This window comes from Musa acuminata, chromosome BXJ3-9 (genome assembly GCF_036884655.1).
Source record: "Musa acuminata AAA Group cultivar baxijiao chromosome BXJ3-9, Cavendish_Baxijiao_AAA, whole genome shotgun sequence".
NCBI lineage: Eukaryota > Viridiplantae > Streptophyta > Magnoliopsida > Zingiberales > Musaceae > Musa > Musa acuminata.
Window position 1 is genome coordinate 1887098 of NC_088357.1, and position 16005 is coordinate 1903102.

The window sequence follows — 16005 nt, forward strand, 5'->3', positions numbered from 1 at the left end:
AGAACGTTCAGTTTTGCTTTAATTATCAGTTTCATAAATTATCTAACGAATCACTTTTGCTTTAATTATCAGTTTCATAAATTATCTAACGAATCACTTTTGCTTTAATTACTGCTCCAATGCAGAGTGAGTGATTTAGATTCTAATATCGGTGAGACTATATTTAGGAACTGAAATCTGCATGACGTGGTGTTAAGATGGGGGAGATAGGCGACCCGGGAACCGATGCACGGTGCAGGGGCAGCTATCGTGTTGACCATTATTGCAAGTTTTGCTTTAGCCACATAGGCTGATGAAGATGATTAAATTAACAGAGAGGTCAACAGGGAAAAGTAGAAATTTGCTGCCTAAATGTATAAGACACAGAGAACAAAAAAATTGAGCACAGAGGAATGAGACGATACTTAAGAGTTTCATAAGAGGGCATAGACGCGACTCCTGGTTGAGTCACCCCATTCCCTCTTGTGAATAAAAGCGGGTTTTTAATGTCTCTAAAATCTGAAAGTGATCAAACTCAACAGACCATTTGAAGAACTAATTGGTCTCGAGATTATTGAGATAAGTGTTGGCATAAGCATGTGACAAGTTGCTATTTGTTGATCAGGTGCATCTGTCATACATCTAACCACATCGCAGATAATGGTCAAATTAACATTGTTACTCGTTGACGAGCTCAAATTTGGATCGTCCATTTGTGGAAGAAGACCATTCGAGCCTATCGATCACCACAGCAACATACTCTTCGAGTTTGCAGCGAGGCAGAGGGATACAGGTCATGACCACCAATCATCCCTCGCTCGGGTACTGCTCAGAATTTTGTGATGGAGAAGCCCCACACACCAGGAAACTTGATGAAGTCTATTGCTAATTCATAGTTGGCAATTCGTATCAGCTTATACCGGGCGATCATTAAGCTAATGTAAATGATCTGGAACTCACTCCCTCTGGTCAGCCAACATAGGTAAGGGTAGAAAGGAAGGATCCTTCTCTTGAGGGCCGTAGCAGAGAGCAGAATCACTAGGCAGATGAGGATGGTGAGCCACATGTAGTGATCCGCAATCAGCACACACACACCACTGACGAATGCTGCCTTGAACCCTATGAACGCGACCTGCACTAGTATTTCGGATAGAGTAAGACTGTAGACCTGGGTAACAGGAGTTCCTACCCGCACATAGATGACGAGGAAGGGAACACAAATGGAGGATATCATGGCCAGGGCATCAGATATCAGAAACACCACAAAGGCAATCCCCCTTATACGCCTGTAGATGCTGTCATCATCGCTGCGATCCCTCTCAAAACTCCCTGATAAGGTGAATGCTGCAGTGAAGGTGACGGTGGTAATAAGCGCTGCCACGACGGGTAGACTATCGGCGATCTCTTTATAGTTCTTCTCTTCGACTTTGCTCTTTTGGTCTACGGTATGCTTACTGTCGGCTATTTCTTTTTTATTCTTCTCTTCAACCGTGCCCTTTTGGTCTACCGGATGTACCATATCCTCAAGGAGCTGCGGGTCACTGAATCGCGCACCCTTATTCGTCAAATCAATCACTACCTTGAACTGCAAAAACAAGTAGAACCTGTTGGATCATTTAGACGGACACCAAGAACAGGGGTGAAGGGTTGAAAGTACGTACCATTTTGATTTCCAGGCGGTTCCTTGTGTTGGATAGAGCGACATCAAGAGCGGTTTGGCCGCGGTTGTTGGTTGCACTAAGCTTGACGCTTGGACTGGACGACAACATTTGTATGATGGGCATGTCTCGAGATATTATAGCTCGATGCAGGGGAGTGTTCCCATTCGAATCCGGCTCGTTCAAGAGATCAGTGAGACTAGGTGATGTTGCCACAAATCGGACCACTTGTTCTCTTCGTTTGCTGATGGCTACGTGGAAGAAGTTGCCGCCCTCCCCGTCCCTCACCTCCGTACAACCGTGGCATGTTTGGATGAGATGTTTGATCACGTTCACATGCCCGAAGCTTGCAGCGACATGGATTGCAGAGGCGCCACCATTGTCTCGCAAATACGCAGTAGATTCATCATTTTGTAGCAGAAGACCCACCATTTCGAGGTCTCCGCGGGCGGCTGCAAAGTGGAGAGGTACGAGTCCGGCGGCATCGGCCTTTCGGGTTAAACTGCCCCTCTGCCGCAGCAACATCTTTGTGATTTCCACAGCTGATAAATCGGAAGCCGTCGGAAAAGGTTGTGGGATCCACCAATAAACTAAAAGCTTATATTAAACATGATTATTTATAATCTTTTAGAAGATTCCATCTTATTTCTTTTCTGAGTTCCGTGTATATAAATAAAGCATGCGCCGTAAACTCAGGATCTTGACTCCAATTATGAAATGAAGTGTGACTAAGACTTCTAAATCAAAATCCTATATATTTAATATTTCAAGAAACCCAATATAAAAAATATATTGTCAAACCTTTCTTTTGAAATAAACGTAATTAATTATACACTAAGGAAACTACTATTGGAACAATCTACTGTTCTAAGTCATAAAAAGTTGATCCAGCATGCAAAACACAGGCACTATGAGAGAGAGTCTTAATTGAAACAGATGGATAGTTCTATGTCTATAAGATTTAACAGTACAATTTGACACAGGGTTCGTGTGATCGATCGACTTACGGTGGCTCCTGAGCACGGCTGAGTGCAAAGCCGTCCGCCCATTAGGTCCGTCGCACGACGCCTCCGTCGCCGCCAGCAAACGCCGCACGATCGACGCCGACCCGCTTTCCACCGCCATATAGAGGGGCGACACGCCGTTGACGTTGTTGGTCACCGCCGATACGCCCGGAGCCTTCGCCATCAGTTCCTCGACGAAGGAATCGTGGCCGTTCAGTGCCGCCTCGTGCAAGGCTGTGTTACCAACGTTGTTTACCATGTAGGGCAGCCGACGTTCAGGATCGCCGCGACGGGGAGGGTGAGGAATGAAGACATCCACCATGGGCGTGTGGCCGGCTCTGGCAGCGCAGTGCAATGGAGTGTCTCCTTGTCCGTTTTGGATCACGAGGAAGAAGGGCTGCCGGCTGAGGGCTCTGGTGGCGAAGTCAGTGTGTCCTAGCTTGGCTGCAATGTGAAGCACGGTGTTCCTTTCGGCCGTGACTTGAAGGAGGGAGTCGTTCCCTCCGAGTACGCTCATGTCGCCCGTCCTCGCTGCCACCAACAATTCATGGCTCATCGGAGTAGCGAATAAGCCAGGGAGTGGTTCCATGGCCTCCTCCTCTCCTTGTCGAGATACTCTTTAACTATTATAAAGTAACCCAAGACGATATGCCGTCGATAAGAATGCGTTTGTGTGTTATGGTTCTAACTCATAATGTCTCTAAACAGTGCGATAATGAATTAAACTGAAACTTGGTAGTTGGTAATCTTTGACCCATTCTCCAAAACATGTCTGAACAGAGTCAATGTAAAACCAGCCGACTCCCAAGTCTTTCTTATTGTGGATGACAGTAGCTAACACATGATCAAGCCATGAGATGGTTTGGATGGGAAGTCCCCATCGATCGTCCATCATCTGCATAGAATAGAATAGAACACCAGCACATACATCCCGTTCCAGTGGGAGTTTCTGATTTCTGATATCTTATGACAGTAACTAACGCATGATCAATGCATCTCTCTCATCCAGCGAAAGTCTTTCTGATTTCTGTGATGCTTGCATATTTAGTCACATTGATTTCAGTAGTGCCACAATAATACCTGCCTTCTCCTCTCACACAAACCACACTACTGTTTTATGAAAAATGATCATTATAACCATGCTTTTCTATATACAAACATGCAAATGTAGTCTCTTGATGTTAAGTTAGCACACATTGCTAAGATTGCCCAAATCAAAGTACATCTTGATTGTCACATCAGTTCCTCCCTCTACTCTTCTAATCTGTGATGCGACCATATTAACTACCCTCTTTAGTTATTCTTCGTTTTTGAGTTCAATTAATTCTTCTCCTTCTACTCCTTTGAAATAGACCCTATGGCTATTTTCATCTTGATTTTCATCTTTATTCGCTTTCTTTTCGGCATTGGTAGATGAAACCAACATATTAGATGAGAAGAAAAGAAAAAAGACTTGCATGATAAAAGAAGTCACGTCAATATAAATGAATGCATTTGACCAAATTTCAAAGTCAACCACATAAGTTAGCCACAGATACAAGCTAGCTAGGGGCCTCGCAATCAAGTTGACCAACTCAACTATCGTGAATCGGAACATCTAACTCGGATAACCAACTCAAATCATATCTCATTCTAATATAATCAAAGTATAAATTACTCAGTGATAGAAGAACAATACTGTGCTGGTTGAAGTTGCAGCCATATATAAATAAAGAACCCACTGGCCGTCTTTGAGCTGTTCATCGAAAGGTTTTATGTTGTTAGAATGACAGGACATACTCGACACATCAAATACAATTCGATGCGTCAACTGCTGCCGGAATCAGATGGTGCTTTCTGAATAGTTAAATGAAATATTAATAATTCTGTCTCAATCTGCTCTAATCGTAGTATAAAATATTCCAAGGTAAGAGAACGTATGGATGACAGAGCACTGCAGTCATATAAACATAAAGATTTCAGATGTTTGAATCCTTGTAGCCACTCCGGCAAACAGTCCAAATTGTCGCATCCGTTGATCGTCAAGCTTCTGAGTTTAACACATCGTTCCATGTCCTGTGGCAAACACCTCATCTCCTGGCATCCAACTATCTCCAAGTTCTTTATTGGGAGGTTTTGCCAACCCTCGAATTCAGATGTCTGCAGCATTTTATTGTTCAACCAAATACTCAACGTTGAGACCTCAAGATCCACCTCTAAAGCTTTGAATTTTGGACATTGGATCAGTGTCAATCGACGGAGTTTCGGGAACAAAAATTCTTTTTTTCTCTCCACCTTTAGCCATTTTTCTAGTGCAAGCATATGAGACAATGTGAATCTCTTCAACTCCGGTAATATCCCATTATTACCATAAAATGCTTCATCCACAACATTGATTAAATCCATACCACTTATCTCAACAATCTTAAGATCGAGTAGTCCTCCGAGTGATGGTAGCTTTTTACATCTCTTAAGATTGATTAGTTTGATCTCTTTGGAGATAGTTAAACTCCTTTTTTATCCATACAGAAAATTCTTCACCAACATATTAAATAATTTCTAATTTTTTCAAGTTTGGATTGGGTTGGAGACCTTCAACTAATTACAGCGAAACCAATTATGAAGTTATCATATTTTTCCTATTTATCCATATTTCCAATGTAACTTCAAATACATGAGCTACGGAAGTATATCATGCAAGCTTAAAGGAGTCAAAGCATCTTCACACTTGTTCGAGGTTTTGTAGTATAATTCTTTTAGATTCATTAACTATTCCAATTTTGAGAAGGCATTTCCAAGATCACCAATTATAATATGTCCAGACAACTTGGAGAAGACGTTTCCAAGGTTACTCGTCTAACTTATTGCATGTGGTATTTGATTCAATGGACATTTATATACATTAAGATTTGTCAGTTTATTTTATGTTATAAGAGAATCAACCAGCGGTACAATACTAATCGTGTCATCGTAGGTGGCTTGTGATGAAGAAAAATTAAAGCTGTGTCCTGGTTGTGCATCATTTCCTCCCACCGACGCATAATTAGAGCATAAATTTATTGCTGCCATCGATTCATTTCAGTGTATCTGAATATGGAGCCAAAAACCTTCACCTTCGTGGGAGACCAATCATATAAATAATAGTTTCTCTTGTAGGATAGAATTATCTCGTTTGCTTGCTCGTGTTGATCAGGCCGGATGAGTGCTTGTCTCATGCACAATTTTACCCACTCATCCTCCGATAGGCTGCTGAATTGCCTCGTTCGGACGGAGGACCCCAATATATCCAGAATAAAAAACAAGTCAGGAATGACCACCACGGTACCCCCGGTGCGCCGACGAGCAATAGAAAGTTCTCCAATTGGAGCCACTTATCCTTGTCCTCCTCCCCTATGTTGAGATCATCCAGAACGAGGAAGTGTTTGCTTCCATGGATTCCAGAATAGCCAGATGTCATCGCTTGGCTCCCCGGTTATTGAACTCGTGAATTCTCTCGGAGATTCAATGTTTGGGACATCCACCCGGATAAGATATATATAATATAATTAATTTAATTCTAATAAAATATTTTGGTTAATAGAAAAAAAAATCCACTTAAAGTAGAATTTCGTAGAAGATAATCTTGATGGGAGGAAATCTCATAATTATTTATCCTAGATCCTCTACTCTCGCCTATAAATAGATTGGATCTCTAAGGGCTAAAGAGAGAACATCTCACAGAGGTTATAGTTGAGGGATTAGAAGTCTTTCCCCAACTCTTCTTCTAAACCATCAATCTAGGTGATCTTGTGAAAGGATAAGAAAAGAGGAGAAGGAGCTAGTTCCTTTTGTAGATTGACAGCGATCTTAGATTAAAGACGGTACCTTGCAGATCAAACAGAGATCTCTTTTCAGATGACATCAAAAGGTATGCATCGTTAAACTAGATCTAAGTATTTGATTTCAATCCTGACATAAAAGATTATTTTTGCATTTAATTCAACATATTATAGGTTTTTATGCTTACATCCACTTGAGTGGCTTCGCTAGTTTCCATGTGAGTGCCTATTCATTTCTTCAAAACGGTCACATATTATTATTGCCCATTATATAATAGTGTTGGTTTTGTCATACTATCTTACTATAGCAATTCAATATTTGCTTTATTTACTCTGTTATGTCCTTAGCTAGAATTACTTAAAACGTGTGGTATCCAAATGATATGAGTCCGAAAGGGTTAATCTAGACCTTAACCTCGTGTCGTCTATAAAAAACCTGTATAACAAAAAAAATGTTAAAAAGGTGAATGTAGGGGTAATTTACCATTGTTACCTACAAAAAAGGGTATGATAATCGACATTCAAAGTAACACAAAACAATTGACCTTTATTAGACTTGAAAGGGTATCAAAAATAAGCTAAGAATTCACACAAAGGAGGTTCCAAAGGTAGATGTAGGCCTAATATTTACCTAGCATTTTTGTCGAACAGAAAGTGGATATACTAAAGATGTTGCATCACCCCATAGACACTTACTCAAAGCCCCATCCTCCCCAGTGCCACCTGTTTTTGCCGAACATTTCATATCACTAGGCCATCAACCAAAAATCAACTCCTAGCACGTGAGAACAGTATAGTTTTAGGTCATTTTCCCCTTTGGTGCCGCACAACCAAAAATATTTTTAAGTTTTATCTGATAAAAACATAAAATAAAAACACTGATAATAAACAAAAATGAGGTTGACTATAGTGTTTTCTGTCTTGTACAAGCTGCCCTAAAGAAAACATAAAAAATATGAAGAAAACAACATAAAACAAGAATTGAAAATCATCATGGACAAGTGATGAATTACTTGTTTGCATCATTCCATGACACTGACCGGTTGACACATGATTGACACCTCAGCAATCACCTTTTATGTATCGATCATGATTATAATGGTCTAAAAACTCTATTATAAAGGAGTTTCCCAAGTATGTTCCATGAAACTTTTTCTAATATTATTTAAGTTATTGGTTGAATCCTTCTAGCCCAAAATAAACTTAAGCATCAAAAGAGTATTTATTGAGAATACCCTAATATAGTTCTATAAAGTTTGCCCCATCAGAGTCAGTAGGGTTTAGCATCTTCGAAATTGATAGGATTCGACCTCATCAGGATCGAATGGGTTTGGCACCTTCAAGATTGAACGGGTGTGGTGTCGACCGAGATAAATTATGATAAATGTAAAATGAACCTCGGGTAGCTTTGAATATATAGCCAGACAAATTATGACAAATGTACAACCGAGTTCTATGCTAATAACATATAAGTGATGAAATAAATTAGATGCTTGATCCAAAATTTAGCTATATACCCTCAATCTTTGTTTCGTACGTTTATCTTGAATATATTCGATCTGATAATGACTTCCATAAACATGGTTTTGTATAGACTATCAGAAATTTTAGTTCGGTTCTAGAATTTGAAATCAATCAATTAATTTCGTTAACGAATCTCAAACCTGTCTTTTTTTTTTTGAGATATTTGATGAGAAGATAAGAAGAGATTTGTAGTTAAAGACCTTTATGTGTTTCTTGTTGATAGAACGTGACATGCTTGTAATGAAAAGAAAAGATTTAAATTTGACTAACATTTTGAGAAAGAGATTATGATGCAAGAATGAAGAAAAAAAAAGTTGAAAATATAACATTTTATTTCCTTTAAATTTTTTTACGTATATTAAATTAGTATGAGAAAATTAGGGTGCGCCCTTTGAGAAATATGAAAAAGGACGCGTCACCCAAGAAAAGTCTAGAAATTCACCCAAATTTATTCTCAGCAAGTGTTCCGAAGGAGAAAAAAAAATATAATATACTCAAATTCTTGAGTTTTGAATTGTTCTTATTTGAGTAGTCACAATCATATTCATGAAAATATAAAAGATAAAAAAGGAGTGGTAAAAAAACAAAAAAAATCTTATAAATTATATTAAAAATACATTTATCATATTTTTATTATATTATTATAAAGTACATTATATATTATTACATAGATTAGATAAGAAATATTATATATTATATAAGATTTGGTCTAACATAATATATAAGTGAGAATATTTTCAAGAAATGATGCCAATGTTTATATTTTCTTAAATCGGATTTGGAAGGGATAGTTAGTTCACATTGCAATTAATTTAGTGATCAGCAAGGGAAGAGTGGCATTCCTCATCAGGATCTCTTATCCACGTTTAGAGTTAGAAAAAACAACACCAAGAGCCGTAAGCTCTTAAAACAAGCCCATGTCTCGAGATGTGTTATTTTCAGGCCAAAGTTCTTCGATAACATTAACAACCTGTTTTTTGTTTTTGAATTTCTAAAGCAAAACATGTATAATTAATATTAAAAACATATATGATTTCCAAATCAAAACATGAAGCTCCGAAGAAAACCCCTCGACCCAAAAATTTCCATAGCCACTAACTTTAGCGTCATTCGCTAGTCAATTAGTTGTTCGATTTTGCTCCATAGACGAACGAGAGATACTTTAGCTTCCTCAAACGATAGCATATATACATCGATATCGTGCACCTCATTATGAATAAAGGGTTAAGTTTGTGCATCAAAATTCGGACCCCACTTGAATATGGAGCTTCTTGATCCGTAAACCAGAAAATTATTTGAAGGGGCAGGCACTTGTATTCTATGATGACAATAGATGGAGTCCGACAAACAAGAAAATTTTGAATAGAGCATTTTTTTCTGGAGCCACCGTTCCATCACTATCACAAATATGAAGTCTTGTGAATTTATAAGAGTTAGATCTTATGAATTTATAAGAGCACTTTATTCTTTAGATGCTCTCCTATCGTTCGTAAAGTCTTGTGAATTTACAAGAGTTAGATCTTGAAGGATGTCAATGATTCGTCAAGTCTATAGATGTCCATTGGCTTAAATGTCACAGGGAATACGAGCACTTTATTCTTTAGATGCTCCTCTATCGATTGCAAAGTCTTGTGAATTTATAAGAGTTAAATCTTGAAGGATGTCAATGATTCGTCAAGTCTATATATATCCGTTGGCTTAAATGTCGCAGGGAATATAGAAGATGAGTAACCTCCTAACATTGTCTTAGTTGACAGTCGAATCACAGAGTTGTAGTCATTAAGAGATTTAAAAGAATGACATCTACAAAACCTCCCTACTTCTTTAAAGTTGCACAACTTACGTATTACATTCTTTAAATTTCTAAGCTTGCATAAGGATTTAGGAAGTGCTTGGATTTCGGATTGGGAAAGGTTGAGATATCTCAAGATAAGCAACTTGCCCACTGAATTAGGTAGCTGTTGAACTTTCATAGCTCGTAAATATAATATACGTAGATGAATAAGATTGGTAAACATACCTTCCGGAATTTGTAGGATATGATATTTATGTTAGAGATCCATCTCTTGTTGTAATAGCAAACCTCTCAACTGATTTATCCCATCGAATAAGGTCATCGAAAATGTGATCGTATTGGAATCGACAAACATACGTAAATAAAGACATTGTCGTGGTATTGTTGAATTTGATAAACCCCCCTCAAGTCGTAATAATGTTTTATGGTAGTAAATAAAAAATGCATACAATCGTAGACGTGGAACTCTAGCTTTTCCGTTATGGTGCCTTCGACGTCTAAATATGGCAGAAAGCCTTCAGCAGCTAACACGTGCAAGAAGTCTTCGTAATTGGTCTAGTCATCTTGTACAATCAACTAGCGGTACAATACTAATCGTGTCATCGTAGGTGGCATGTAATGAAGAAAAATTAAAGCTGTGTCCTGGTTGTGCATCACTTCCTCCCACCGATGCATAATTAGAGCATAAATTTGTTGCTGCCATCGATTCATTTCAGTCTATCTGAATACGGAGCCAAAAACCTTTGCCTTCGTGGGAGACCAATCATATAAATAATAGTTTCTCTTATAGGATTGAATTATGGCGTTTGCTTGCTCGTGTTGATCAGGACGGATGAGTGCTTGACTCATGCACAATTTTACCCACTCATCCTCCGATAGGCCGTTGAATTGCCACGTTCGGATGGAGGACTCCAATATATCCAGAATAAAAAACAAGTCAGGAATGACCACCATGGTACTCTCCGATGGTCCTCCTCCCAAATCCCAAATCATCGAACAAGGAAGTATTTAATAGAAGATAAAATTTCCCCAACTATACGAGGAAATTCTTCTTTCTAATCTATATAAATAGGAGAGGGACATGTGTCCCATCTATCCTATACCCTCTGCTCTCGCCTATAAGTAGACTGGATCTCTAGGGACTAAAGAGAGAACATCTCACAAAGGTTATAGTTGAGGGATTACAGTCTTTCCCCTAACTTTTCTCCTAAACCATCAATGGTTCTGTGAAAGGATAAGAAGAGAGGAGAAGGATCTAGTTCCTCTTGCAAATTGACAATGATCTTTGATTAAGGACGGTGCCAGATCAAACAGAGATCTCTTTTCAAATGACATTAAAAGGTACACATCGTTAAACTAGATCTAAGTATTTGATTTAAATCCTGACATAAAAGATTATTTCTGTATTTAATTCAGCATATTATAGTTTTTTATGCTTACATCCACTTGAGTGGCTTTGCTAGTTTCTACGTGAGTGCCCATTCATTTTTTCAAAACGATCACATATTATTGTTGCCCATTATATATAGTAGCGTGGGTTTTGTCATACTAACTTGCTATGGCAATTCAATATTTGCTTTATCCACTCTAATACCACTCTGCTATGTCCTTAGCTAGAATTGCTTAAGGCGTATGGTATCCAAATGATATGAGTCCGAAAGGGTTAACCTAGACCTTAACCTCGTGTAGTCTATAAAGAACTTGTATAACGAAAAAAAATATTAAAAATATGAATATAGGTGTAATTTACCATTGTTATATACAAAAAGGATAAGATAATCAACATTCAAAGTAACACAAAACAATTGGCTTTTATTAGACTTGAAAGGGTCTCAAAAATAGACTGAGAATGCACACAAAGGAGGTTCCGAAGGTAAATGTAAGCCTAATATTTACCTAGCATTTTTGTCGAACAGAAAGTGGATATACTAAAGATGTTGCATTACTCCATAGAAACCTAATCAAAGCCCATTCTCCCGAGAGCCACCGTTCCATCACTATCACAATTATGAAGTTTTACATGATGAAGTCATTGTGAATTTATAAGAGTTAGATCTTGTGAATTTATAAGAGCACTTTATTCTTTAGATGCTCTCCTATGGATTGCAAAGTCTTGTGGATTTATAAGAGTTAGATCGTCAATGATTCGTCAAGTCTATAGATGTTCATTGGCTTAAATGTCGCAGGGAAAAGAGAAGATGGGTAACCTCCTAACATTGTCTTAGTTGACAGTCGAAACACTATCACAGAGTTGTAGTCATTAAGAGATTCAAAAGAACGACATCTACAAAACCTCCCTACTCCTTTAAAGTTGCACAACTTACTTATGCATTGCATTCGAAATGGTTAAATATGACATTTGAATTGTAAATATTTGAAGGTCTCCAACCCAACACAAAATTAAAAAAAAAAAGAAATCATTTCATATGCTGACAAGAGATTCCCAATATGAATAAAAGCGGTTTTTTGATGTCTCTATAATCTGAAAGTGATCAAACTCAACAGAACCTAATTGGTCTCGAGATTATTAAGATAAGTGTTGGCATAACCATGCGACAAGTTGCTACTTATTGATGAGGTGCATCTGTCATACATATAAGCACATTGCGGATACTGGTCAAGTCAACATTGTTAATTGTTGATGAGGTCAAATTTGGATCGTCCATCTGTGGAAGAAGACCATTCGAGCCTATCTATCACCACAGCAACATATTCTTCAAGTTTGCAGCGAGGTAGAGGGATACAGGTCGTGACCACCAATCATCTCTCGCTCGGGTACTGCTCAGAATTTTGTGATGGAGAAGCCCCACACACCAGGAAACTTGATGAAGTCTATTGCTAATTCATAGTTGCCAATTCGTATCAGCCTATGCCGGGCGATCATTAATCCAGCGTAAATGATCTGGAACTCACTCCCTCTAGTCAACCAACATAGGTAAGGGTAGAAAGGAATGATCCTTCTCTTGAGGATTGGAATAAAGAGCAGAATCACGAGCCAGATGAGGATGATGAGCCAGTGATCCGCAAGCAGCACACACACACCACTGGCGAATGCTACCGTGAACCCTATGAACGCAACCTGCAGTAATATTTCGGAAAGAGTAAGACAGTTGACCTGGATAACAGGAGTTCCTACTCGCACATAGATGACGAGGAAGGGAACACAAATGGCGGTTATCATGGCCAGGGCATCAAATATCAGAAACACCACGAAGGCAATCCCCCTTATACGCATGTAGATGCTGCCATAATCGCTGCGATCGCTCTTAAAACTACTTGACAAGGTGAATGCTGCAGTGAAGGTGGCGGTGGTAATAAGCGCTGCCACGACGGGTAGACTATCGGCGATCTCTTTATAGTTCTTCTCTTCGACTTTGCTCGTTTGGTCTACCGTATGCACTGTATGCTTACTGTCGGCTATTTCTTTATGATTCTTCTCTTCGACCGTGCCCGTTTGGTCTACCGGATGGACCATGTCCTGAAGGAGCTGCGGGTCACTGAATCGCGCACCCTTATTCGTCAAATCAATCACTACCTTGAACTGCAAAAACCAGTAGAACCTGTTAGATCATTTAGACGGACACCAAGAACAGGGGTGAAGGGTTGAAAGTACGTACCATTTTGATTACCAGGCGGTTCCTTGTGTTGGATAGAGCGACATCAAGAGCGGTTTGACCGCGGTTGTTGGTTGCACTAAGCTTGACGCTTGGACTGGACGACAACATTTGTATGATGGCCATGTCTCGAGATATTATAGCTCGATGCAGGGGAGTGTTCCCATCCGAATCCGGCTCGTTCAATAGATCAGTGAGACGAGGTGATGTAGCCACAAATCGGACCACTTGTTCTCTTCGTTTGCTGATGGCTACGTGGAAGAAGTTGCCGCCCTCCCCGTCCCTCACCTCCGTACAACCGGAGCATGTTTCGATGAGATGTTTGATCACGTTCACATGCCCGAAGCTTGCAGCGACATGGATTGCAGAGGCGCCACCATTGTCTCGCAAATACGCGGTAGATGCATCATTTTGTAGCAGAAGTCTCACCATTTCGAGGTCTCCGCGGGCGGCTGCAAAGTGGAGAGGTACGAGTCCGGCGGCATCGGCCTTTCGGGTTAAACTGGCCCTCTGCTGCAGCAACATCCTTGTGATTTCCACAGCTGATAAATCGGAAGACGTTGGAAAAGGTTGTGGGATCCACCAATAAACTAAAAGCTTATATTAAACATGATTATTTATAATCTTTTAGAAGATTCCATCTTATTTCTTTTCTGAATTACGTATGACTAAGACTCCTAAATCAAAATCTTATTAATTTAATATATCAAGAAACCCATATAAAAAATATATTGTCAAACCTTTCGTTTGAAATAAACGAAATTAATTATACACTACGGAAACTACTATTGGAACAATCCACTGTTCTAATTCATAAGAGAGAGTCAGTCTTAATTGAAACAGATGGATAGTTCTATGTCTATAAGATTTAACAGTACAATTTGACACAGAGGGTTCGTGTGATCGATCGACTTACGGGAGCTCCTGAGCACGGCTGAGTGCAAAGCTGTCCGCCCATTGGGTCCGTCGCATGACGCCTCCGTCGCCGCCAGCAAACGCCGCACGATCGACGCTGACCCACTTTCCACCGCCATATAGAGGGGCGACACGCCGTTGACGTTGTTGGTCACCGCCGATACGCCCGGAGCCTTCGCCATCAGTTCCTCGACGAAGGAATCGTGGCCATTCAGTGCCGCCTCGTGCAATGCTGTGTTACCAACGTTGTTTACCATGTAGGGCAGCCGACGTTCAGGATCGCCCAGACGGGGGGGGTGAGGGATGAAGACATCCACCATGGGCGTGTGGCCGGCTCTGGCAGCGCAGTGCAACGGAGTGTCTCCTTGTCGGTTTTGGATCGTGAGGAGGAAGGGCTGCTGGATGAGGGCTATGGAGGCGAAGTTAGTGTGCCCTAGCTTGGCCGCAATGTGAAGCACGGTGTTCCTTTCGCCCGTGACTTGAAGGAGGGAGTCGTTCCCTCCGAGTACGCTGACGTCGCCCGTCCTCGCTGCCACCAACAATTCATGGCTCATTGGAGTAGAGAATAAGCAAGGGATTGGCTCCATGGCCGCCTCCTCTCCTTGTCGAGACACTCTTAACTATTACACAGCAATCCAAGACGATATGCCGTCGATAAGAAGGCGTTTGTGTGTTATGGTTCTAACTCATTTGATGTCGGTACGATATCGAATTAAACTGAAGCTTGGTGGTTGGCACTCTTTGACCCAGTCTCCAAAGCACGACTAAACAGAGTCAATGTAAAATCAGGTCTGAACTTGTATTTTGACTAAGTCTAAAATATCTTTCAACCACGTGATTCTTAACGTTTTAGAAGTTTTTGGAGGTTGAAAGAGATTTCTCGTCAAAATCTTGTTTAAAAAAAATATTTTAAAAAATTTCTCATCAAAATTTAATTTGAACTAAATCATTATAAGATTATAATATTTTTTTAATAGAGTTGTTTAATGTCCTCGTCACCTATCACTATCTCCATCTTGTCACTACGCTTGCCTCTTGTTTCCTCTTTCTCTATCATAGTCACTGTCGGGGGTGCCATCGCTTTATCACGAGACCCCATCATCTTTATTTTGTTTTTCTTCTTCCTCCACACTTATCTACCCTCTCTTCTTCCTTCATTCTTGCCTCCCTTATCATCTTTCTCCAATCTTTTTTTATCCATCGTTAAGATCACCACCATCCCTTGTCGACACTCAATGCCTCGACTCTTATTTATGTTTGCGATTACAAGTTCGATGAGAATTTATGGTGTTAAGATCTGATGAAGGACAGAACGGACAAAAAGAGAAGATATAGTGGGAGCAAGGGTGGCAAAATATAGAGGCAATCAATGATGTGGAGGCTATGAATAATCTTATTTAATAAAAAATAAAAAATATCCTATGAGAAAAAAAAAATCAGAATTTTTTTTATAAAAAAATTATTTTATTTCGTACTATTCTTGCGTAGTAAGTCTACTAGATGGATCCAAATGTGTGGGAAGACCAAAGACCTGATGATTTGTGAAGTGAAAGATCTTAGTATTTTGTGACAGTGGATGGCTGATGGACTCCACAAAGTTGACTGCCTTCTGGATTCAGTTTCTCGGATGATGAGGTTGACCTTCGGGTCATGCCGACTGCAAGTCTTTGTTTTATTGTGGATGACAGTGACTAACACATGGTGAAGCCATGAGATGGT

At 39.8% G+C, this 16005-nt stretch overlaps 2 protein-coding genes across 2 annotated transcripts; both read right to left on the minus strand.

Moving 5' to 3' along the window:
* Positions 1-462: 462 nt before the first annotated feature.
* LOC135648976 (uncharacterized) lies at positions 463-3225 on the minus strand. The gene is made up of 3 exons (XM_065167028.1): positions 2645-3225; positions 1641-2179; positions 463-1564 (listed from the first exon to the last, which is right to left on the minus strand). Exons 1-3 carry the CDS (start codon positions 3195-3197, stop codon positions 809-811), a joined length of 1848 nt encoding a protein of 615 aa, XP_065023100.1. The 5' UTR covers positions 3198-3225; the 3' UTR covers positions 463-808.
* A 9065-nt stretch (positions 3226-12290) lies between these two features.
* LOC135648595 (ankyrin repeat-containing protein At5g02620-like) lies at positions 12291-14928 on the minus strand. The gene is made up of 3 exons (XM_065166418.1): positions 14288-14928; positions 13375-13913; positions 12291-13298 (listed from the first exon to the last, which is right to left on the minus strand). Exons 1-3 carry the CDS (start codon positions 14871-14873, stop codon positions 12540-12542), a joined length of 1884 nt encoding a protein of 627 aa, XP_065022490.1. The 5' UTR covers positions 14874-14928; the 3' UTR covers positions 12291-12539.
* Positions 14929-16005: the final 1077 nt, after the last annotated feature.